Source organism: Ranitomeya imitator, chromosome 3, assembly GCF_032444005.1.
Source record: "Ranitomeya imitator isolate aRanImi1 chromosome 3, aRanImi1.pri, whole genome shotgun sequence".
NCBI lineage: Eukaryota > Metazoa > Chordata > Amphibia > Anura > Dendrobatidae > Ranitomeya > Ranitomeya imitator.
This window is the reverse complement of record NC_091284.1, coordinates 100,676,034-100,700,368: the sequence shown is the minus strand read 5'-3', so window position 1 is coordinate 100,700,368 and position 24,335 is coordinate 100,676,034. Positions and strand designations below refer to the sequence as shown.

At 44.0% G+C, this 24,335-nt stretch overlaps 1 protein-coding gene across 4 annotated transcripts in view; it reads right to left on the bottom strand.

Annotated features, from left to right (window-relative positions):
• RAB34 (RAB34, member RAS oncogene family) overlaps window positions 1-23,693 on the bottom strand; it is a 70,962-nt gene extending 47,269 nt beyond the window's left edge. Inside the window, exons 1-2 of one of the 4 annotated variants that reach the window (XM_069761221.1) lie at window positions 23,480-23,693; window positions 17,291-17,372 (exon numbers count right to left, since the gene is read on the bottom strand). In XM_069761221.1, coding sequence (XP_069617322.1) covers window positions 17,291-17,344 — 54 coding nt within the window. In that variant the 5' untranslated portion in view covers window positions 17,345-17,372; window positions 23,480-23,693. Of the gene's footprint in view, window positions 1-17,290; window positions 17,373-21,790; window positions 22,069-23,479 lie in introns of those variants that run through there. The other 3 variants (XM_069761219.1, XM_069761220.1, XM_069761222.1) reach the window with 3 other exon arrangements.
• Window positions 23,694-24,335: the final 642 nt, after the last annotated feature.

Sequence of the window (24,335 nt, the reverse complement as noted above, 5' to 3'; positions counted from 1 at the left end):
AAACATGGTTTGCATATGGGCTTGTGCTGACCCCAAATGCAGTCGCAATACATGCATCTTCCTTCTTTACAGCTGTTTTAACCTTTTGATGACTGTCCTGCTTTTTAAACTGATTCATTCTTGCTTTCCACACTCTGCAGTCTGCTTTAAGGTGACCAGGCTTTTTACAGACAAAACATTCACGAGTTTCCTTTAAATGACTCTGAGCTTTAGAAAAGTACTGTGTCTTTAATGCTGCTTCTGCTTTGCATATATTATTGCTAATAGTCTCTGACTTTCTCTTGTATTCATCTGCAAGTTTCCCTTTCACATATTCTAGTGTGAGTTCATCATCTGGTCTGGCATCTAATGCAGTCACAAGCGTGTCATAACTTTCTGGAAGACCACTTAATAGTAATGCAGCAACATGAAAATCTTTAATTTCTTCACCAATACCCCTTAGGCGCTCCACAATCTCTAGGGTGTTTCTGATATAGTCCTGCATATGCTGGCCATCACTTAATTTAGACTGATACAGCTTTCTCATAAGATATAGCTTATTGCTGAGATTTGACCTTTCATGCACTTTCTGTAATTCTTCCCACATTTTCTTTGCAGTATCACATTTGCATACATGTACAATCTGGTTATCATCTATGCTGAGGGAAATAGTGCTTTGTGCTTTCTGATCAGTCTCTAGCCAATCACCCGGTACTGGGTCAGGCACAGGCTGTTCAATACATTTCCATGTACCCTCTCTTATAAGTAACATCTTTACCTTGAATTTCCAGGAGCTGTAATTGTGATTTGTGAGACTTGGCACTGTGTACTTCACTGCATTCCTTTCTGTAGACATTCTTGTCTCTTGTACCTTTTTTTTTTTTTTTTTTTTTTTTTTTTTTTGTTTGTTACTGGCCCTTTAAGCTGCGCTGTCCGGTGCTCTGTACACTGCGGTACCTTTGCGTTCCGGTGTCCTTGTATTCCGGGGGTTCCTCTGTGCTGTCTGCGCTTGGCTCGCTGCTTATTCCGGTGACTGGGCTTTTTACCATTTACTTTCCGGTGGCTGGGCCCATAACCTGTTAGCCGGAGTATTACCACAGCAGCGCGTGTTACTTCATATAAGCAGCAGAATCCAACGTAAGGCAAACTGTGTTTAATATATGCAGCTTGAACTGGAACAAAATAAGAAAGCTTTGACAGTAACTACCGATATAATCTAGTCCATGTAACACATGTCTCTCTGTGAAGGAAACAGCAGCAGAATGATGCAATCAGTGAGAGTCCTCTGACCTTTTTGTACAAACTTTAACAATCACAGCATAGCTGACAAATGAACACTCATAGACATTCAATGCAGACTACAACAGGAATGGAGTTGTTGCATTTAAACTTATTCCAACAAAAAGTCTTTAATCAATGTTTTAATCAATCATTGTTCTGGGACGCATTGCTGTTATTATGAGATCATTTAGAAATGTATACATAACTAGTACCCCGTAGGTGCTCCTTAGGTGACTATACACTACATGGATAAATGTATTGGGGAACACGTCTTGATCATTGAATTCAGGTTTTTCATTCGGTTCCATTATCGCAGATGTATAATATCCATCCCTGTGCCGTGCAGTCTGTCTGTACATTTGTGACAGGATGGATCCTTCTACAGATCGCACTGATAATAGTGCATTTTTTTGCTGATATTAAAGGGAATATCTGGGGCTTTGCCACCAGTTAGGAAGCTGAGATCCGGCTGTCAATAAGAATGATGTTGCTCTGTCGACAGAGCAGTGCAGAGAATAAGCCTCCGCTCTGTCGACGTGACGTCAGCAGAGTCAGCTGAATCGCCAGCAGGAGTGGCCTGTGACCGATCTGTGTCGGGGAAGAATGGTGACGGGCACAACAGGAAGGTAGGTAGCAACTAACTGCCTGTTACTGCTTAGGTACATTTTTGGTTTTTCACAAAGTCCCGGACATCCTCTTTAATACCAGAGGAGGTTTGGACTCTGCAGTTGTGGAGTCAGCAGAGTGACTTTTATGCACCCCAGCATTTGGTGAACCCACTCACTCATTGAAACCGCTCAATTGTTGTTGCATTTCATAAATGTTTCCACTTTTCAATAACATCACTCACAATTGAAGCTGGAATATTTACGAGGAAAGAAATCTCATGAACTGACTTTATACACCGTTGGCCTCCTATTCCAGAATGACAGCATTGGGAGCTTCATGGCATGAGTCTCCATGACCAAGACTTACATCACCAAGCACAACAACATGTGTCAGATAAAGTGGTGTAAAGACTCTGGAGCACTGAAAACGTGTTCCATGGAGTGACGGATCACAATTGTCTGTCTGGCAGTCTGATGAACGAGTTTGTGTTTTGCAAATGCCAGAAAGAGAAATCTTAACGATTCGGCACATCAAGACATCTTGAACAATTGTATACATCCGACTTTGTGGGAACAATGTGGGGAAGGCCCTTTTCTGCTCCAGATGGACTGTGCTCCAGTATACATGGTCCAGAAAGGAACGGTTGGAAGAGTTTTGTGTTGGAGAACTTGACTGACCTCTACGCCATTGATCCCCTTTGGGATGAACTAGAAAAGAGATTGCGAGCCAGGCCAGTGCACAAATGCTCTTCTGGAAGAATGGGAAAAATCCCTACATGCCAAAAGTCTTCTCAGAAGACAAAAAACTGTTTTAGGAAGGGTAAGAGGGGGAAGCTCCACATTAATTTTTATGAATTCATAATGAGATGTCATAAAAGTTCCTGTAGGTGTAACGTGCAGGTGTCACAAAGCTTTTATCTATATAATGTAACTTTCTGCAGTCTGTAAATTCTCTCCTGGAGTTGGGCTGGGATGTTGGTGTTGTCTGCGCTCCAAGCATGAGTTCTGCAGCGGAGAGAAAGTGAACCATAACTTCCTGTCTGGCACCGCTCATCAGACACTTTGCTTTGTTGCTCATCCTACTTGCATAGACATGAAGACCTGAGGACACATGCACAAGGTTGGGACCGCACAGGGTGAAAGCCCTAAAGGCTCAATAATGAGATACAGTGTCACATTACATAGTGGAAAAGAGCCTGGAAATAGAGAACGGACCTGTAAGAGTCTAACCAGTGATTGCAACACTACAGCTGACATGTCCTAGATTGTCCTATGCAAATACAACAGCAATAGATACATGTCATCCCTCTCATTATGGGGCATGTCCAAAATCAATTCCAACTCATGTGCATGTTTTTTTTTTCTCCCACAACACTGTATAGGATTTTCCCCTAGGTAAAATGTCACCCCCTAGCCTTGTTAAACACAAACATTTCACCATCCCTGGTAATACAGGGTGTAAATATATCCATTATCAACCAAAAGGTCCTAAATGATACAAAGGGCACTTCAACATACAATGTCACCCAACTTCCATTTTACAATATAATTATGGAAACAAGAAGAGATCCCATATTAAGATAAAAAATAGCTTTTACTTAAAAATACATAAAATCAACAAAATAAAAAACAAAATCACTGTCAAAAGGGGTTCCCTGAAAAATGCCCACAGGAAAAATGCCAATAGGAAAATTCCCCACATGGACAATTGCCCACATGGAAAATTGCCAATTGCAGCATCACAAAGTTTCAGATCTATGATATTTGAGGTGCAAGGTGAGGATGTTCACATGATGTGTGATCAACTTGTGATTTACAATTGACCTAGTGCAAAACTGCAAACATGCTGAAGATCTGTGGTTTGTAGCAGTCTGTCATTCTCAGCAACAGATAGTCTGCTCTCCTCTCTCACTGATTCTGCCTTACTCCTCCCACCAGCCCAGAACAGCAGCACAGGCAGAACCAGCAGCAGTATGATCCAGAGGAGCCATCACTGCTATCAGTACCCACAAAAGAATCACTGTATTACCTGTGGAGTTACACGGGACTGCAGGTCAGATCTAATACATCATCATCATCTCAGTGGGTGCCCACCAAAAGCAGGGTGCTGCTGGCTGAGATAGATGGTACTGGAAGCCCAGAAGGCACAGCAGAAGAGTCAGAATCTGTCAGAGGAGCGGAAGTGCCATAGCAGCGCAGCTCTCCCATTGACTTCAGTGGCAGTGAATCTGGGGCCTGCACTTCCTTCCCTGTCCACTTATGACTACCAAGAGTAAGAGTGAACAGATCCTACATAGTTATGTATCATACACATATACTGCAGGTGCAGGCAGGCATAGGATGGAAGGAAATGCAGAGTGGATTTGAATAAGGGTCTCTAGGCCCAGACACACCACAATGAGAGTGGAATAAAGGTATCTAGGCCCAGACACACCACAATGAGAGTGGAATAAAGGTATCTAGGCCCAGACACACCACCATGAGAGTGGAATAAGAGTCTCTAGGCCAACACACATCACAATGAGAGTGGAATAAGGGTCTCTAGGCCCAGACACACTGCACTGAGAGTGGAATAAAGGTCTCTAGGCCCAGACATACCACACTGAGAGTGGAATAAGGGTCTCTAGGCCCAGACATACCACAATGAGAGTGGAATAAAGGTCTCTAGGCCCATACAGACTGCCCTGAAAGTGGAATAAGGGTCTCTAGGCCCAGACACACCACAATGAGAGTAGAATTATTGTTAGCACAGTGGAATGACAACTCCTAAGAACAGAATCTCTACTCTGGGACTAGGGATGAGTGAACCAAACCTGTAGAACCTGGAGAAGTAAACTGGGCCCAGAGACCTTTGTTGAAATCCATTTTACATTTACTTTGCTGCCTGTGTTGTGCTGTATTGTATTTCAATGGAGCCCATGGAAGTCAAGGACAATCATCGGACAGCTAATTATTTGCTGGTGTGCAATGATTGTTTAATAAACTTAAGTTATAGTTGTTATTAGAACTCCTTAAAAAACTGTTCTTAACCCCTTTCTGACATCGGACGTACTATCCCGTCGAGGTGGGGTGCGCCCCTATGACCACGGATGGGATAGTAAGTCCAGCGCGATCGGCGGCGCTCACGGGGGGAGCGCGGCCGATCGCGGCCGGGTGTCAGCTACCTATCGCAGCTGACATCCGGCACTATGTGCCAGGAGCGGTCATGGACCGCCCCCGGCACATTAACCCCTGGCACACCGCGATCAAAGATGATCGCGATGTGCCGGCGGTGCAGGGAAGCATCGCGCAGGGAGCAGGCTCCCTGCGGGCTTCCCTGAGCCCCCCGCAGCAACGCGATGTGATCGCGTTGCTGCGAGGGTCTTACCTCCCTCCCTGCCTGCTCCAGACCCGGATCCAAGATGGCCGCGGATCCGGGTCCTGCAGGGAGGGAGGTGGCTTCACAGAGCCTGCTCAGAGCAGGCACTGTGAAGCAGCCTGCACTGCTATCAGATCGGTGATCTGACAGAGTGCTGTGCAAACTGTCAGATCATTGATCTGTGATGTCCCCCCCTGGGACAAAGTAAAAAAGTAAAAAAAAAATTTCCAAATGTGTAAAAAAAAAATAAAAAAAAAATATTCCTAAATAATGAAAAAAAATATATATATTATTCCCATAAATACATTTCTTTATCTAAATAAATAAAAAAAAAACAATAAAAGTACACATATTTAGTATCGCCTCGTCCGTAATGGCCCGACCTATAAAACTGGCCCACTAGTTAACCCCTTCAGTAAACACCGTAAGAGAAAAAAAAAAAAACGAGGCAAAAAAAACAACGCTTTATTATCATACCACCGAACAAAAAGTGGAATAACACGCGATCAAAAGGAAAGATATAAATAACCATGGTACCGCTGAAAACATCATCTTGTCCCGCAAAAAACGAGCTGCCATACAGCATCATCAGCAAAAAAATAAAAAAGTTATAGTCCTGAGAATAAAGCGATGCCAAAATAATTATTTTTTCTATAAAATAGTTTTTATCGTATAAAAGCGCCAAAACATAAAAAAATGATATAAATGAGGTGTCGCTGTAATCGTACTGACCCGAAGAATAAAACTGCTTTATCAATTTTACCAAACGCGGAACGGTATAAACGCCTCCCCCAAAAGATATTCATGAATAGCTGGTTTTTGGTCATTCTGCCTCACAAAAATCGGAATAAAAAGCGATCAAAAAATGTCACGTGCCCGAAAATGTTACCAATAAAAACGTCAACTCGTCCCGCAAAAAACAAGACCTCACATGACTCTGTGAACCAAAATATGGAAAAATTATAGCTCTCAAAATGTGGTAACGCAAAAAATATTTTTTGCAATAAAAAGCGTCTTTCAGTGTGTGACGGCTGGCAATCATAAAAATCTGCTAAAAAACCCACTATAAAAGTAAATCAAACCCCCCTTCATCACCCCCTTAGTTAGGGAAAAATTAAAAAAATGTATTTATTTCCATTTTCCCATTAGGGCTAGGGTTAGGGCTAGGGTTAGGGCTAGGGTTAGGGCTAGGGTTAGGGCTAGGGTTAGGGCTAGGGTTAGGGCTAGGGTTAGGGCTAGGGTTAGGGTTAGGGTTCGGGCTACAGTTTGGGTTGGGGCCACAGTTAGGGTTGGGGCTAAAGTTAGGGTTAGGGTTGGGGCTAAAGTTACAGTTAGGGTTTAGATTACATTTACAGTTGGGAATAGGGTTGGGATTAGGGTTAGGGGTGTGTCAGGGTTAGAGGTGTGGTTAGGGTTACCATTGGAATTAGGGTTAGGGGAGTGTTTGGATTAGGGTTTCAGTTATAATTGGGGGGTTTCCACTGTTTAGGCACATCAGGGGCTCTCCAAAAGCGACATGGCATCCGATCTCAATTCCAGCCAATTCTGCGTTGAAAAAGTAAAACAGTGCTTCTTCCCTTCCGAGCTCTCCCGTGTGCCCAAACAGGGGTTTACCCCAACATATGGGGTATCAGCGTACTCAGGACAAATAGGACAACAACTGTTGGGGTCCAATTTCTCCTGTTACCCTTGGGAAAATACAAAACTGGGGGCTAAAAAATAATTTTTGTGGGAAAAAAAAGATTTTTTATTTTTACGGCTCTGCGTTATAAACTGTAGTGAAACACTTGGGGGCTCAAAGTTCTCACAACACATCTAGATAAGTTCCCTGGGGGGTCTAGTTTCCAATATGGAGTCATTTGTGGGGGGTTTCTACTGTTTAGGTACATTAGGGGTTCTGCAAACGCAATGTGACGCCTGCAGACCATTCCATCTAAGTCTGCATTCCAAATGGAACTCCTTCCCTTCCGAGCCCTCCCATGCGCCCAAACGGTGGTTCCCCCCAACATATGGGGTATCAGCGTACTCAGAACAAATTGGACAACAACTTTTGGGGTCGAATTTCTCCTCTTACCCTCGGGAAAATACAAAACTGGGGGCAAAAAAATAATTTTGGGGGGAAAGATTTTTTTTTTAATTTTCACGGCTCTGCGTTACAAACTGTAGTGAAACACTTGGGGGTTCAAAGCTCTCACAACACATCTAGATGAGTTCCTTAGGGGGTCTAGTTTCCAAAATGGTGTCACTTGTGGGGGGTTTCTACTGTTTAGGTACATTAGGGGCTCTGCAAATGCAATGTGACACCTGCAGACCATTCCATCTGTCTGCATTCCAAATGGAGCTCCTTCCCTTCCGAGCCCTCCCATGCGCCCAAACAGTGGTTTCCCCCCACATATGGGGTATCAGCGCACTCAGGACAAATTGGACAACAAATTTTGGGGTCCAATTTCTCCTGTTACCCTCGGGAAAATACAAAACTGGGGGTTAAAAAATAATTTTTGTGGGAAAAAATTTTTGTTTTATTTTTACGGCTTTCCATTATAAACTTCTGTGAAGCCCTTGGTGGGTCAAAGCACTCACCACACATCTAGATAAGTTCTTTAGGGGGTCTACTTTCCAAAATGGTGTCACTTGTGGGGGGTTTCTACTGTTTAGGTACATTAGGGGCTCTGCAAACGCAATGTGACACCTGCAGACCATTCCATCTAAGTCTGCATTCAAATGGCACTCCTTCCCTTCCAAGCCCTCCCATGCGCCCAAACAGTGGTTTCCCCCCACATATGGGGTATCAGCGCACTCAGGACAAATTGGACAACAAATTTTGGGGTCCAATTTCTCCTGTTACCCTCGGGAAAATACAAAACTGGGGGCTAAAAAATAATTTTTGTGGGAAAAAATTTGTTTTATTTTTACGGCTCTCCATTATAAACTTCTGTGAAGCCCTTGGTGGGTCAAAGCGCTCACCACACATCTAGATAAGTTCCTTAGGGGGTCTACTTTCTAAAATGGTGTCACTTGTGAGGGGTTTCTACTATTTAGGTACATTAGGGGCTCTGCAAACGCAACATGGCGTCTCATCTCAATTCCTGTCAATTTTGCATTGAAAAGTCAAACGGCGCTCCTTCCTTTCCGAGCTCTCCCATCCGCCCAAACAGTGGTTTACCCCCACATATGGGGTATCAGCGTACTCAGGACAAATTGTACAACAACTTTTGGGGTCCAATTTCTTCTCTTACCCTTGGAAAAATAAAAAATTGGGGGTAAAAAGATAATTTTTGTGAAAAAATATGATTTTTTACTTTTACGGTTCTGCATTATAAACTTTTGTGAAGCACTGGGTGGGTCAAAGTGCTCACCACACCTCTAGATAAGTTCCTTAGGGGGTCTACTTTCCAAAATGGTGTCACTTGTGGGGGGTTTCTGTTATGACCTGGTGGTTAGGAGCACCCGACCTGATAGTTAAACTCATACAGGACGAGCTCTGGGATGTGGGAACTCTGCTGACCGCAAGCCCTAATCCTATCGCACACACTAAAAATAGCCGTGGAGCGCTCCTGACGCTCCCTAGGCGCCTCGTCACAGCCTCAGAGCTAGCTAGCCCTAGAGATAGAAAATAAAGCCTACCTTGCCTCAGAGAAATTCCCCAAAGGAATAGGCAGCCCCCCACATATAATGACTGTGAGTAAAGATGAAAGTCACAAACGCAGAAATGAAATAGGTTTCAGCAAAGGGAGGCCAGACTTACTAAATAGACAGAGGATAGGAAAGGAATCTTTGCGGTCAGCACAAAAACCTACAAAAGACCACGCAGAGTGTGCAAAAGGGTCCTCCGCACCGACTCACGGTGCGGGGTGCCACTCTGCATCCCAGGGCTTCCAGCTAGCAAGACAAAATCAGGATAACCAGCTGGACAAAGAAACAATGAGCAAAAATAACAATAAGGAACTTAGCTTCTGCAGGAGAAGACAGGTCACCAGGCAGATCCAGGAGCGAACTGAACCAATGCTAAAACATTGACAGCTGGCATGGAGTAACGATCTGAGTGGAGTTAAATAGAGAAGCCAACCAAAAGATAAACCACGTCACCTGTGTAAGGAACCTCAGAAGCAGCAGCTTCACTCATAGCCACCAGAGGGAGCCCATAGACAGAACTCGCCGAAGTACCATTCACGACCACAGGAGGGAGTTCGACAACAGAATTCACAACAGGTTTCAATGTTTAGGCACATCAGTTGCTCTCCAAACGCAACATGGCGTCCCATCTCAATTCCTGTCAATTTTGCATTGAAAAGTCAAACGGCGCTCCTTCCCTTCCGAGCTCTCCCATCCGCCCAAACAGTGGTTTACCCCCACATATGGGGTATCAGCGTACTCAGGACAAATTGTACAACAACTTTTGGGGTCCAATTTCTTCTCTTACCCTTGGAAAAATAAAAAATTGGGGGCGAAAAGATAATTTTTGTGAAAAAATATGATTTTTTATTTTTACGGTTCTACATTATAAACTTCTGTGAAGCACTTGGTGGGTCAAAGTGCTCACCACACCTCTAGATAAGTTCCTTAGGGGGTCTACTTTCCAAAATGGTGTCACTTGTGGGGGGTTTCAATGTTTAGGCACATCAGGGGCTCTCCAAACGAAACATGGCGTCCCATCTCAATTCCAGTCAATTTTGCATTGAAAAGTCAAATAGCGCTCCTTCGCTTCCGAGCTGTGCCATGCGCCCAAACAGTGGTTTACCCCCACATGTGGGGTATTGGCGTACTCAGGACAAATTGTAGAACAATGTTTGGGGTCCATTTTCTCCTGTTACCCTTGGTAAAATAAAACAAATTGGAGCGGAATTAAATTTTTTGTGAAAAAAAGTTAAATGTTCATTTTTATTTAAACATTCAAAAAATTCCTGTAAAGCACCAGAAGGGTTAATAAACTTCTTGAATGTGGTTTTGAGCACCTTGAGGGGTGTCGTTTTTAGAATGGTGTCACACTTGGGTATTTTCTATCATGTAGACCCCTCAAAATGACTTCAAATGAGATGTGGTCCCTAAAAAAAAAAATGGTGTTGTAGAAATGAGAAATTGCTGGTCAACTTTTCACCCTTATAACTCCCTAACAAAAAAAAAAATTTGGTTCCAAAATTGTGCTGATGTAAAGTAGACATGTGGGAAATGTTACTTATTAAGTATTTTGTGTGACATATCTCTGTGATTTAATTGCATAAAAATTCAAAGTTGGAAAATTGCGAAATTTTCATAATTTTTGCCAAATTTCCGTTTTTTTCACAAATAAACGCAGGTACTATCAAAGAATTTTTACCATTGTCATGAAGTACAATATGTCACGAGAAAACAATGTCAGATTCACTGGGATCCGTTGAAGCGTTCCAGAGTTATAACCTCATAAAGGGACAGTGGTCAGAATTGTAAAAATTGGCCCGGTCATTAACGTGCAAACCACCCTTGGGGGTAAAGGGGTTAATAAACTTGTCGGTAGTTTTTTATGTGGCCAATTTTCGCCGACATTCTTCTGTGCTGCAGAGCATCTCACCCATAATTCTATACTATTCTGTTCTGCAGAGCATCTCACGTATACCGGCATACTATCCCCCTGTCCTGCAGAGCATTTAACCTATAGGTCTTTGCTATTCTCTGTCCTGCAGAGCATTTCACCTATAATTATATATATTATTCTTTTGCCCTGCAGAGCATCTCACATATACCTGCATACTATCCCCCTGTCCTGCAGAGCATTTAACCTATAGGTCTTTGCTATTCTCTGTCCTGCAGAGCATTTCACCTATAATTATATATATTATTCTTTTGCCTTGCAGAGCATCTCATGTATACATGCATATACTATCCCCCTGTCCTACAGAGCATTTAACCTATAATTCAGCCTGTGGGCAATTTTCTGTGGGCATTCTTCACCTTGCAGCTCAAATATCATGGATCTGAAACTTTGTGATGCTGCAATTGGCAATTTTCCGTGTGGGCAATTTTCCGTGTGGGCAATTTTCCGTGTGGGCAATTTTCCGTGTGGGCAATTTTCCTGTGGGCAATTTTCTGATCACCGTCAAAAGGACACCAAGAGAATAATAACACCAAAATACAACTGACGTAATAAATACAAGGGATATTTTTATACTAACAGTATTAGCAATCACCAAATATATCTATATGATTTCTAATCTCTCATCTAGGCAGGTTGGTGACTTCCCCACCATTATATAATACAAATGAAAAATAAATTACTGTCAAAACAACGTGTATACCTATATAGTGGACATAAAGATGTCAATTACTTTTAAAGTCATATATACAATCCCTATCAGTATAAATGAAGCCACGACCTAATCAATAAAAGTAACCCAGCAGTGCCAAATAATATTGGTATTCAATGATAAATGAATAATGGTTAACTGCGGATAACCCCCTATTGTCCAGAAATGCAACACTATATACACCCAGTCTCTTATGCTCATATAGGCATATATAAATATAAGGCTGGTAATGAGGCTAGTGCTACCATTCATCATACCATGACAATCAGACCGCTGGTCCCATAAATGCATTGACCGATCGTAATTACCTAAATAAACTGTGCTATATTCCTTGGCGTCCTCTCACCCCGACATGTTTCGCCGCCAGCTGGCGGTCTAGATGAGAGGTTAGAAATCAGATAGATATATCTGGTGATTGCTAATACTGTTAGTATAAGAATATCCCTTGTATTATTACGTCAGTGGTATTTAGGTGTTATTATTCACTTGGTGTCCTTTTGACAGTAATTTTTGTTTTTTTATTTTGTAGATTTTATGTATTATTAAATAAAAGCTATTTTTTATCTTAATATGGGATCTCTTCTTGTTTCCATAATTATATTGTAAAATGGAAGTTGGCTGACATTGTAAATATATCCAGTCGGAAGATTGCCGTGCTTGTGCCAAGGGAGACCGCCACTCGTGTGTATTTTTACAAGATTTATTCCATCACATCATCAAATAACATCATAAATGACGCATTTCGGCTTTACCTGAGCCCTTTTCAAACAGAATGTTAACATATTATCTTATGGAAACTACTTTAGTACATGTGAGTGCTAGTCTTTCTATCATTGTAAGACAGGGTGGAGATACTCAATGGTATCTGTGATAGTCTCGGGTGATTAATAATAAATACTTTACATCCCTCGAGTGTTTAGAGCTGCCATTGTCTGATCTGGTGATACAAATATTATACTACGGTTACAAAATAATACTTACACACTGCAGAACACGCCAACCCTCACCATGAGAATTGGAAGACATGTCTAATTGCGGTGCCACGGCGTTGCCAGTAAAGGCTAGTCTGATTAGGACCCATCGACAGCACAACCCGGCTCTTCTGATGATGATCTAGAGCAGTTATGGCTGGGAGATGCTCACTCTGCTCACACTAAGTAAAGCTTTTTAATATGCAAATTGCCTCTTCAGAGAAAAAGAGGACTTAAACTCTATAGCGCCACCTGTTGGAGGTAGCAATCCTACAAGTCACAATCAACCCTTTAACGAGTCGTGCAATATGACTTAGGATAAAAGCCAAATCAGTATCTCAATTCGCAGACACGGTGTTTCGGGCTGTTGGCCCTCGTCAGTGCGAAGCATGAGAACTAATTTGGCTAGGTGAGAGGCTCTGGACTGGGGTCTAAGGAGTAATGTTTCTCCTTAAAAGCTTAAAGCTTTTTAAGAACTGTTAGTCATTGTGACACGTGCATAAAAGATTTATCCCCAGGGGTGTACATAGGAATCACCAGACCCCGAACCTAGATGTCTAGTTGGATCCCACCTCCTATTTGGAGCACACCCAAGAAATAATATTTGATGTGGCAGGGTCAAGCTTCACGACTTTTAAAAACAGGAAAAGGGACATGTATTATGTAGTAATTATGTCCCTACTGAAGTCCCATAATGTTCTCGCCTACTATGATAGATATTCCTTTCTTGACAATTTAAAGAGTAAGATGCCATCTAAGATGCCCATCACACACAGTCTGATCCCTCCACAGTGAATTCCCACCCACAATTTCACAATACAGTCGCTCTCCGCACACAAAGCCTGACCGACCCCAATGTGCCTCCAGCTAAGTATGACCCCCCCCCACAAGTGACCTCCTATACACTAGAATACCCCACACAGCACGATGCTCCTAAACTTCCTTCCACATAGTATGATGTCCCCATAGTTCCACCACACACAGAATGATGCCCCCATAGTTCTTCCACACACAGCATGATGCCTACTTAGCTCACCACACAGTTTGATGGCCTTGACACAGTATGATGACTACCACAGTCCCCAAACCCAGCATGATGGCCCCCATAGCTCACTTCAGAGTATGCTGGTCCCCCGGGATGCAGGGTTCAAATCCCACCAAAGACCTCCTTCAAGAGGCAGAGGGAGTATAATTTCCATCAAACGCCATGATTATTGGTCCCCAGAACGTCACAAACATGATAACAAGGTAATTAATTTGAGTAATCACATTTTTTCCGAGGTTGATTTACCGCTGTTGAGTAGGGGCCTGTCTTTTTCACCTTCAGCACCCTTCGATGCCTTTACGGCGGTAAAAGATCTCCATTTGTTTGCTAGGGCATTGATATTTAAGAAGTATTTTTTTGACGGCAAACTTTTTGAATTGTTCCCCACAGAGGAAGAACAAATAGCGTTACGCACATTGGAGGAACTAGCCATCGAACACAATACCCTAGAGGGAGGTAAGGTGCCACCGTCAATCCACCCTAAGTCCAGGAAATTTCCCCCTCTGTCTTCTTGCCCCAATGTGGAATTATTTGTGCAATTGGTTACGAAAGAATTCTTGGAAATACCCCATTATATACATGGTGACAATCTCTCTAAACAGGAGCGGGAGCGTCTGCGCGTCCTTCAGCAATTGCCTGATGTTGTGTTCAAGCCGGCAGACAAGGGGGGTAATATTGTGGTATGGCCCAAATCTCTCTATGAGAGGGAGGCCTTTCGCCAACTGAACAATTCAGTGTGCTATAAAAAAACTCACTTTCAAAAGCAATGTGGGTGCATTAGATTTTTGAAATCTGATAACTTTTGCTGGTACTGTAAAACACAGCTTAAAATTTGCATTAAAAAAAAAAAAATAATAATCGCAGCAAAAAATATCCTCCAGCAAAAAAACAACGTGTAAACATAGCCTAATACTGATATTGCAGAATCTGATAAAATGGAACATTTATGTCAACCTGTTAAATTATAATTTTAGGCAATGCCCAGGAACAGGCGCGGGCTGGGCCGGGTGGCAGAAATGCATATGCCCCCCGGGCCGGTGTCTAAGCAGCTGCACAGGGCCGCAGGAGGACTGGCAGTGACTAATACATAGCGCACCTGTTGTGCGCGGTGGTGTCATCCCGCCAGCAGCCCTAACATGCAGGCTACAGGGGTATGCGATGAGCAGGCTCCTAAGCGTCACTGCCACTCTGAGGGAGAGAGCCAGCAGCCAAGATGAAAGGTCAGCATACCGGCATACCGGAGCTCCGGCTTCTCCTGCTCTTATCTGCTATCCCGGCAGAGAAGGAGAGATGGGGGAGGTGCCGGGACAGTGCAGAGCTCTGAGCAGGAGAAACTGAAGAGCTGCACATGGACATCAGCCGCCCCTGCACCACAGAGGAGAGTGTGATGTGTGTATGAGGAGAGTGTGTGTGTGTGTGTGTGTGTATATATGAGGAGAGTGTGTGTATGAGGAGAGTGTGTGTGTGTGTATGAGGAGAGTGTGTGTGTGTGTGTGTGTGTGTGAAGAGAGTGTGTGTGTGTGTGTGTATGAGGAGAGTGTGTGTGTGTGTGTGTATGAGGGGAGTGTGTGTGTGTGTGTGAGCTGCGTGCGTGTGTGTGTAAGCTGCGTGCGTGTGTGTGTAAGCTGCGTGCGTGTGTGAGCTGCGTGCGTGTGTGTGTGAGCTGCGTGTGTTTGTGAGCTGCGTGTGTGTGAGCTGCGTCTGTGTGTGAGCTGTGTGTGCGTGTGAGCTGCGTGTGCGTGTGAGCTGCGTGTGCGTGTGAGCTGCGTGTGCGTGTGAGCTGCGTGTGCGTGTGAGCTGCATGTGCCCATCATTATACAGTGGGGCCGTGCGTGTGCGTGTCATTATACAGTGGGGTTGTGCGTGTGCGTGTCATTATACAGTGGGGTTGTGCGTGTGCCTGTCATTATACAGTGGGGCTGTGCGTGTGCCTGTCATTATACAGTGGGGCTGTATGCGTGTCATTATACAGTGGGGCTGTGCATGTGTGTGTCATTATACAGTGGGGCTGTGCGTGTGTGTGTCATTATACAGTGGGGCTGTGCGTGTGTGTCATTATACAGTGGGGCTGTGCGTGTGTGTGTGTCATACAGTGGGGCTGTACATGTGCGTCATACAGTGGGGCTTTATTGGTATGTCATTATACAGTGGGGCTGTGCGTGTGTGTGAGCTGTGTGTGTGTGTGAGCTGCGTGTGTGTGTGAGCTGCGTGTGTGTGTGAGCTGCGTGTGTGTGTGAGCTGCGTGTGTGTGTGAGCTGCGTGCGTGTGTGAGCTGCGTGCGTATGTGAGCTGCGTGTGTGTATCATTATACAATGGGGCCGTGCGTGTGCCTGTCATTATACAGTGGGGCCGTGCGTGTGCCTGTCATTATACAGTGGGGCTGTGCGTGTGCGTGTCATTATACAGTGGGGCTGTGTGTGTGTCATACAGTGGGGCTGTATGGGTGTCATTATACAGTGGGGCTGTGTGTGTCATTATACAGTGGGGCTGTGCGTGTGTGTGTCATTTTACAGTGGGGCTGTGTGTGTGTCACACAGTGGGGCTGTGTGTGTGCCTGTCATTATACAGTGGGGCTGTGTGTGTGTCATTATACAGTGGGGCTGTGCGTGTGTGTGTCATTATACAGTGGGGCTGTGTGTGTGTCATACAGTGGGGCTGTGTGGGTGTCATTATACAGTGGAGCTGTGTGTCATTATACAGTGGAGCTGTGCGTGTGTGTGTCATACAGTGGGGCTGTGCGTGTGTGTGTCATACAGTGGGGCTGTGTGTGTCATTATACAGTGGGGCTATGTGTGTGCCTGTCATTATACAGTGGGGCTGTGTGTGTGGGTCATTATACAGTGGGGATGTGCGTGTGTGTGTGTCATTATACAGTGGGGCTGTGCGTGTGTGTGTGTCATTATACAGTGGGGCTGTGCGTGTGCCTGTCATTATACAGTGGGGCTGTGTGTGTGCCTGTTATTATACAGTGGGGCTGTGCATGTGCCTGTCATTATACAGTGGGGCTGTGCGTGTGTGTGTCATTATACAGTGGGGCTGTGTGGGTGTCATACAGTGGGGCTGTGTGTGTCATTATACAGTGGAGCTGTGTGTGTCATTATACAGTGGAGCTGTGCGTGTGTGTGTCATACAGTGGGGCTGTGCGTGTGTGTGTCATACAGTGGGGCTGTGAGTGTGTGTGTCAAACAGTGGGGCTGTGTGTGTCATTATACAGTGGGGCTGTGTGTGTGTCATTATACAGTGTGGCTGTGTGTGTGTGTCATTATACAGTGGGGCTGTGCGTGTGTCTGTCATTATACAGTGGGGCTGTGCGTGTGTGTGTGTGTGCCATTGGTGCATTCACTCTGTCATTCTTTGGACTGCAGACTTGTGCTTCTCACATTGCTGGCAGTGCTGTGGTCATTTGGCGGGTGTGTGGCTGTAAGTTTGTGATTTGCATACATGCGGTCACATGCCGACTAGACTTGCATGGCCTAATGCAACTGTATTGAACAAGGCCCAAAACAGTCTAGTCGAAATGTGGCTGGGAATATATATATCGCATGCTTGCAGTCACAAGACCACCTGTTGCCGGCACCAGAGAATCTTCATAGCGCATGATATGAGGATTCACACATAGTGTCTGTAGACATGTAGCATAAGATTCGACAACCCCTTTAAGGATGAGCCGCTACTCATGGGCCACTGCTGTGTGCTTGCCCCCCAGGCCAAAATTTGCCAGTCAGCCCCTGCCCAGAATATAAAGTAGTATTAGTAACATCTCTTCTTACCTGGGGGAGCTCTGCCACAATCCGATCTCGCCGCACTGGAGGTAGGACGCTCATTATTAACTGTCAAGTCTCAAGACTATGTCTAAAAAATAAATCGTTTTATATTACTATACATTGAACAAAACAGGAGTATTTCTCAACCCTTCCCTCTCCCTCCAAAAATTAAAAAAATTAAAGCTTTCTCTTTTGAACTTTAAATGTAAAAAGCATTTCCCATTAAATGAAAACTAAAAACTGTTCTGATCACATTGTCTGAATATCGTTATCTGAGAAGCCAGTGAATTATTTAGTTATTCGCAGCTTTATTCCTGCAAACCTGCACGGCGACTCCAGACCATGTTTGCATCTCCTTCATTCCTCTTTAGGGTATGTGCACACGTTGCGGATTTCCTGCGGACGCGCAGCGTTCTTTGTGGTGTCGAAACACTGCAGATCCGCAAGTGATTTACAGTACAATGTAAATCAATAGGAAATAAAAAATGCTGTGCTAATGGTGCGGAAAATTCCGTGCGGAAACGCTGCGGATTAAAAGAAGTAGCAGGTCACTTCTTCTTTGCTGATCTGCAGTGTTTTTGTACCCATTCCATTATAGGAATCTGCAGGGGTAAAAAACGCAGTAAATCCGCAGCAAATCCGCACAAAATCCGCTAAAAAAACCGCGTCAAATCCGCACCTTCGTTTTCTGCCAAGAGATGCCGAATCCGCACCAAAAATTTCTAAGCCTAATCCGCAACGTGGGCACATAGCCTAAGTATATTACATATATGGACAATGGAAATGTTATTAGAAACCACCCATATTATTTACTGCATCTGCGTACTCCATATTTATTTCAAAGAGAAAAGTAGTAACACGTCCTCTAGATGCAGGAAAAGTCACCATTGGAGTTTTGCAACTTAAAGGGTTTGTTTATAAATGCTGTATTGGGGGTCACCAAAGCTTTCATAGATGCATGTTTATGAACAGTACCCCAGGCTGCTGCTCGGAGCTCTATTCAGCCAGTGGAATATCACCCTGATAAACCACATCTTAAAGTAGTGCTATATTCAATGGGTCTGCCTACTGTCAGATTCCCTTTAAAGAGAACCTGTCAGCAATAAACTAAAGCCATAATGGCACTGTCATGCTGATATGACACCTGATGTAAAGGGATCCGCTCAGTGAATGCTCAATATTCACAATGTGAAGTTTTCAGAAAATGACGTCTTGGGTGCATGCGCAGATCAAGATTTCGGTTTGGTGAAAAATTTAGTGAGTGGAAATCTTGATCTGCGCATGCGCCATTTTATTGAAGTCATGCCCACAGGACACCGACTCACACTGCGCACTCACCACCCACACAATGATGGCGGCGGTGAGGAATTTTAAAAAGGAGGCAGGTTATTGAATAATCAGTGACCTGTAAAAGAAGCAGATGAGGCTGGTGGGGGCGGAGAGCCAGAAGAAGACTCTGCCCCCACGTCCTGCCCCGAAGCACACAGAAGCACACAAGATGTTATTTTATGGAAGCTTCATAAGGCGAGTATTCATCAGCCACTGAGAAGATTCCTTTACATCAGGTATCATATTAATCAGCATCACAGAACCATTATGGTCTTGCCTTTAGTTTATAGGTATACATTTTGCTGACAGATTCTCTTTAAGTACTAATCTTCAAAAGTGTATTTCCATTGAGAATGAATATTAGGTATATTACTCCATGTGGCATATTTAAGGCTATGTTCATATTACCCTAAGAGCCTCCAGATATACACCAGGGTAAACTCCCATTAAATGCACTAAATTGCATCAGACTGTCGATTCTTCCTGCCCAAACCAAGTATGGCTCAGAATCTAGTTTTGTTATTGCAGCCGTATATGTTTTACTCTGAAATGCTGCAATGCTTCAGATAAAACCCTTCTAGTAGCCATCATGGGACAAGTTGAAAAGTTCAAGATGCCGGACCTCAGTGGCTTTTCCCCTCCTCACTCCTCTTCACTGTCCCACATAGGGTAAAACCTGTCAATAAAGAGAAGAGGGGCGGAAAGAAGACACTAGGGACTTCTTCCAGGCTTGGAACCTGTATAGACTAATATAAGATCTATTTTAAAAATAGACTATAACCCTTTCATGACATATCCATTAAAGGAGTTCTGGGACTATTTTATTTTGTTACTATGGGCCTAAGAACTAACAGGCAAGTTGTTGCTAACTACCTGCGTGTTCTGCCCACTGCCAATTTGGCCGGCTCAGCTCGGTCACAGACCACTCCTGCCGGTGAATCTGTGGCTTCTGCAGATCTCACATCAACAGAGCAGCTGCTTCTCTTCCGGGCTGCTCTGTTGACGTGATATGACTGCTGATGTCATACTAATTGACAGACAGATCCCTGCTTCCTAACTGCTGGGAGCTGGCTGTCAATCAGCATGATGTTGGCAATCACATCGTTGACAGAGCAGCCCAGAAGAGGAAGAGTTGCGCTGTTGAAGTGAAGCAGCAGAGTCGCTGGCAGGAGCGGTACATGACCGCTCTGATCTGGCTTCAGGCAGACCAGGCAGATAGTTGCTAGTTCTTAGTCCCGTAGTAAGAAAATAAACCAGTCCCAGATAACTCCTTTGAAAGGCTGCTATTATTAACTATAGGTGACAGATGCCACTGTAGCTTCTACCACAGACATCCATCATCCCTAGGTTATAATGACACTGATTTGAAGGGTTATCTATCAGTGGGTTTTTCTATGTAATCAGACAGCAGCATGAAGTAGAGATTCTAGCGATGTATCACTTAGTTTACTGGGTGCAGAAGTTATGATAGAATCACAGTTTTCTCCGCTGTAGATATAGCAGAGCTCTGGATGCTGAGCTGTGTACAACCCAACCTACACTACTGATTAGCAGCTCTCTATATACAATGTATAGTTACAGTGATGGAGGAGTGGTTGTTCTAGGTGGCAAGGCCAGTTTTCCTGTACTGATAATCTCCTGCCGATTATACACTGATTGTATTGAAACAGCCCAGTAAGTGACACATCCCTGTAATCACACTCTGTACTCCTACATTATAGGTCTCAGATTACATTGAAAAAACCTGGTAACAAATTCTGTTTAAAGATCGAGTCATGAAAACATTTACAGTTGCAGCCATCAGTCATGGGCTGACGGATGCTATTTCTTGTGATATGTTGCTATGCTACTGATATCACGGCTATTCATTGGGAATTTTTTTGTAATAAATTGGCGAACAAGAGACAGTGTCTTGTCTTAATTTCTCTCTTTATGTTTTTCAGGTTACCGTTTTTGGACAATGTTAGATTCCCTGGACTATGTTGGACCTTCGTGTTTTTTTTTCTTCATTAATTGGTGAACCAGTGAAAGTGTGGGGGGAGTGTTTCTTCAAATAAAGCATTTTTGGTGTGTGTTTTTGTGTTATTACTGGGTTAGTAATGGGGATGTCCGATAGCCCTCTCTTCATTAATAAACTCTGGCATTGATGCATGCGCACTGACTCTGGGTGTACAGCCCCAGCTTCATGTCAGAGGCGCGTACGCCTGCCTCTCTGAGTCAGTGGCCACATGACGTGTGAGCGCGTATGCTATGCACACTACCTTGTCCCGCTCCACTCTGCGCTCCAGAGCATGCGCACATGTGACATGAAGCTGGGGCTGTACACCCAGAGTCAGTGCGCATGCCCAGGGAGCGGATGGGCAGTGCACAAGCGCGGGATTTGATACTGCGGGCCAGTCACGGCAATCAAATGTAATGCTGTGAGCGTGAATCATTTTAAAAAGTACACTGACTGATCCGTGGCTGAAAAGATAAAGTCATCACCTCTATGACTGAACGAAAAGGTATCTGAGGGAATCCTCTAATGATATAAAGTGTTTTTACACCTAATACTTGGAGCTTTTCTTTGACAAAAACATGTTAGTGATGCACATTGCTTAACTAACACCACACTGCGACCAGTATAATAGCAAAACATGAGGCGACAGGTTCCCTATAAATTTCTATTCCGGCACGGGTCACACAGACGGCACACGCGGATGTCACACCTTATGTCATCTGTGTGCACGTGTGCTGTATGTAATGTAAGGTCATCCGTGCTGACAGAAAAAAGTGGACATGTCTATGCGTGGGTCAGACGGACACAAGGTCAGTGTGAAAACACGGACATGTGTGCAGTCCCATAGACTATAGTGGGTGTGTATATGTCTCTGGTACATGTGAAAACGGACGCCACATGTACCGGAAACACGGACGTGTGACGGGGCCTAATATGTGTCTAGAGAAGCCACAGGCGCTACAAATCAGCTCAATAACCGCCATCCCATAATAAGTGCAGCCTGGGGCAATGTACACGAAACACTGGGACACAATAACAGCACTCGCCACCTGTGGGATTAATGCACATTTTCTATGTGAGACATTCGGAAAGAGAAATATTGAGAATCAATGTGTCATTAACGAAAAGCCAAGAGAAGCCGGAAAATACTTTCCGAAAGTTAATAAAAAACATCTTACCTCATTCATGAAACATCTCAGAAAGAGTTTACATAAAGCCCAGTGTGTGCCGGAGAGCCATGCTGGATCATCCCATAACAATGCTGCACAAAGCCTGACTGGGGCGAAATCTGCAGAATTGTGGCCGTAACATGAGAGCAGGAAATTCCAAGAGATCTGAACCGCATCTAACACAGGCACAAGTCCTACAGCCTGGGAGGACTGATCCTAACCAGGAACAGCAGCCAGCACAGGCATAGCAACGAGGGACAACACAAGAGCATCGCCACCATGGCTGTGACAATGTACACAGCGCAGCCCTCATCCTCATTCATATCTACCATTCTGATCGGAGGCACATGATGATCTGTTCCCTTTATAGATATATTGTTTTTGTTATTTTTGCCCCGTGCAATGCACCTTAGCAAATAGTAGATTGCAATCCCTCATGACAAGCTCCCTTCTGCCTCTGTACCACTCATTTATTAATTTCATGTATTATGCTATGTATTGCTATTAGTGATGAGCGAATGTTCTCGGATAAGGTGTAATATAAGCATGCTCTGCTGCTAACCGAATGCCTTCGATGTGCTCGAATACTATGTTCGAGTCCACGCGGCAGCATATCTCACGGCTGTTCGACAACCGCAACACATGCATGGATTCCCTAACAAACAGGTAATCCCTGCATGCGTTGCGGATGTCGAACAGCCGCGGGGACTCAAACATACTTTTCGAGCACGCCGAAGACACTGGGTTAGTACCTGAGCATGCGCAGATAACACCTTATCCAAGAACGTTCACTCATCACTAATTGCTATACAATTGTTTTATACTGACTGATACCTTGCTCGTACCATTTTGCTATTTACATCACCCAGGAATTAAAGGGCTGTCTTTGCGCCAAGTTGAAACTTTGGAACCAGCTGAGTGGGCTGTGCCACCATTTCCATAATTTACCTAAAAGTTAATGGGGTTATGGACACATCGGAGCATGGAGAGCTGGCTACTAGGGTTAGGGCTCATGTACTCATATTTTGACTGACTAAATCTGCTTGTTAAAAAAGTTGCAGCCTGCACATTTTCTGCAAAAAATAAGATACTGTAAACCTCACTTATCTATGGGTGTCTGAAAAAGCTCAGATGCCATACAGAGCCACAGGACAGCATCCGATTTTTATGGATACATTGCAATTCTGTAACATAGGAAACTGTAAATGGTCCTGTATATGGTTAATAGGTGCTGTAAATAAAAAAAACGGATTGGAAATGGATGTCAAATGAGAAAAATGATCCCGCTCTTCTGGCTGCAACTCTGAACGATTCTATATACTGTAGCGAGACCATATACTGTAGCGAGACCCCAGCCTTAGTGCGAATGGTTTCTCAGGACAGCCGTGGATGTCCGAAGGTAGCAGGAGGTACTCGGGGCTCCCGTCCAGCTGCCATGTTGGACGCCGTCCTGCGAATCCATTTGCACCGACTCTTCTATTTTATAACACGGGAGTTGCGTGATGGCGGAGATGGGAATACTCTTTTAAGAAAGCTTTAGAATTAATAATAAGACATACAATAATAAGACATAAAATCAGCATAATCTACAGAATTATCTCAGTATTTCCATGAAGACAGGATTTAGGAGCGCTGCTCCAGACGCCATCTGTTGTGCCTGGCAGCATTAACTAATAGATGTTGGGGACGTCAGCTTACCTGGCATAGAAAATCAACACCAGTGGAAATAGTGTCACGTTGTTCCCCACTTCACAAGAACTCAGGCAACAGGGAGGGAAGAAGAAGAGGCGGCCCAGCTGCCAGCAGCTGCTTCTTATTACTGTGACTCAAATATCTCAGTGGCCTGGTTATTATTCCTGTGCCCTGATTCCTCCCCTGCTGCTGCTGACTCTTGTGTTCCACCCTGAAGTGTGAGGGGGGATGAGAGCAGTGACTAAGCCCCCATGATGAGGCTTGTTCAGCCTCAGGAAGTTCTCCTGTGCCCCCTGCTGAGAGGAGAATCCACAGAAGTGTCAAAGATGGAGAATTAGCAGTGATTTCCATAACCTCCCCCATCCAGTTAGTTACCACTTCATTGGACTAGTTACATCCTTTTTCATATTAACATTGTCACCCTGGTTAGCAACCAAGGAAGGATGCCAGCTGCTAAAAAAACAGAAATAAGTGCAACATGTTACTCACATGCAGTCCAAAAATATCCAAATCCATCTAAAGTAAAGCTTGTGAAGGACATACAGTGGGTACTGAAAGTATTCAGACCCCTTTAAATGTTTCACACTTTGTTTCATTGCAGCCATTTGGTAAATTCAAAAAAAGTTCATTTTTTCACATTAATGTACACTCTGCACCCCATCTTGACTGAAAAAGAACAGAAATGTAGAAATTGTTGCAAATTTAATAAAAAAGAAAAACTGAAATATCACATAGTCATAAGTATTCAGACCCTTTGCTCAGACACTCACATTTAAGTCACATGCTGTCCATTTCCTTGTGATCCTCCTTGAGATGGTTCTTCTCCTTCATTGGAGTCCAGCTGTGTTTAATTAAACTGATA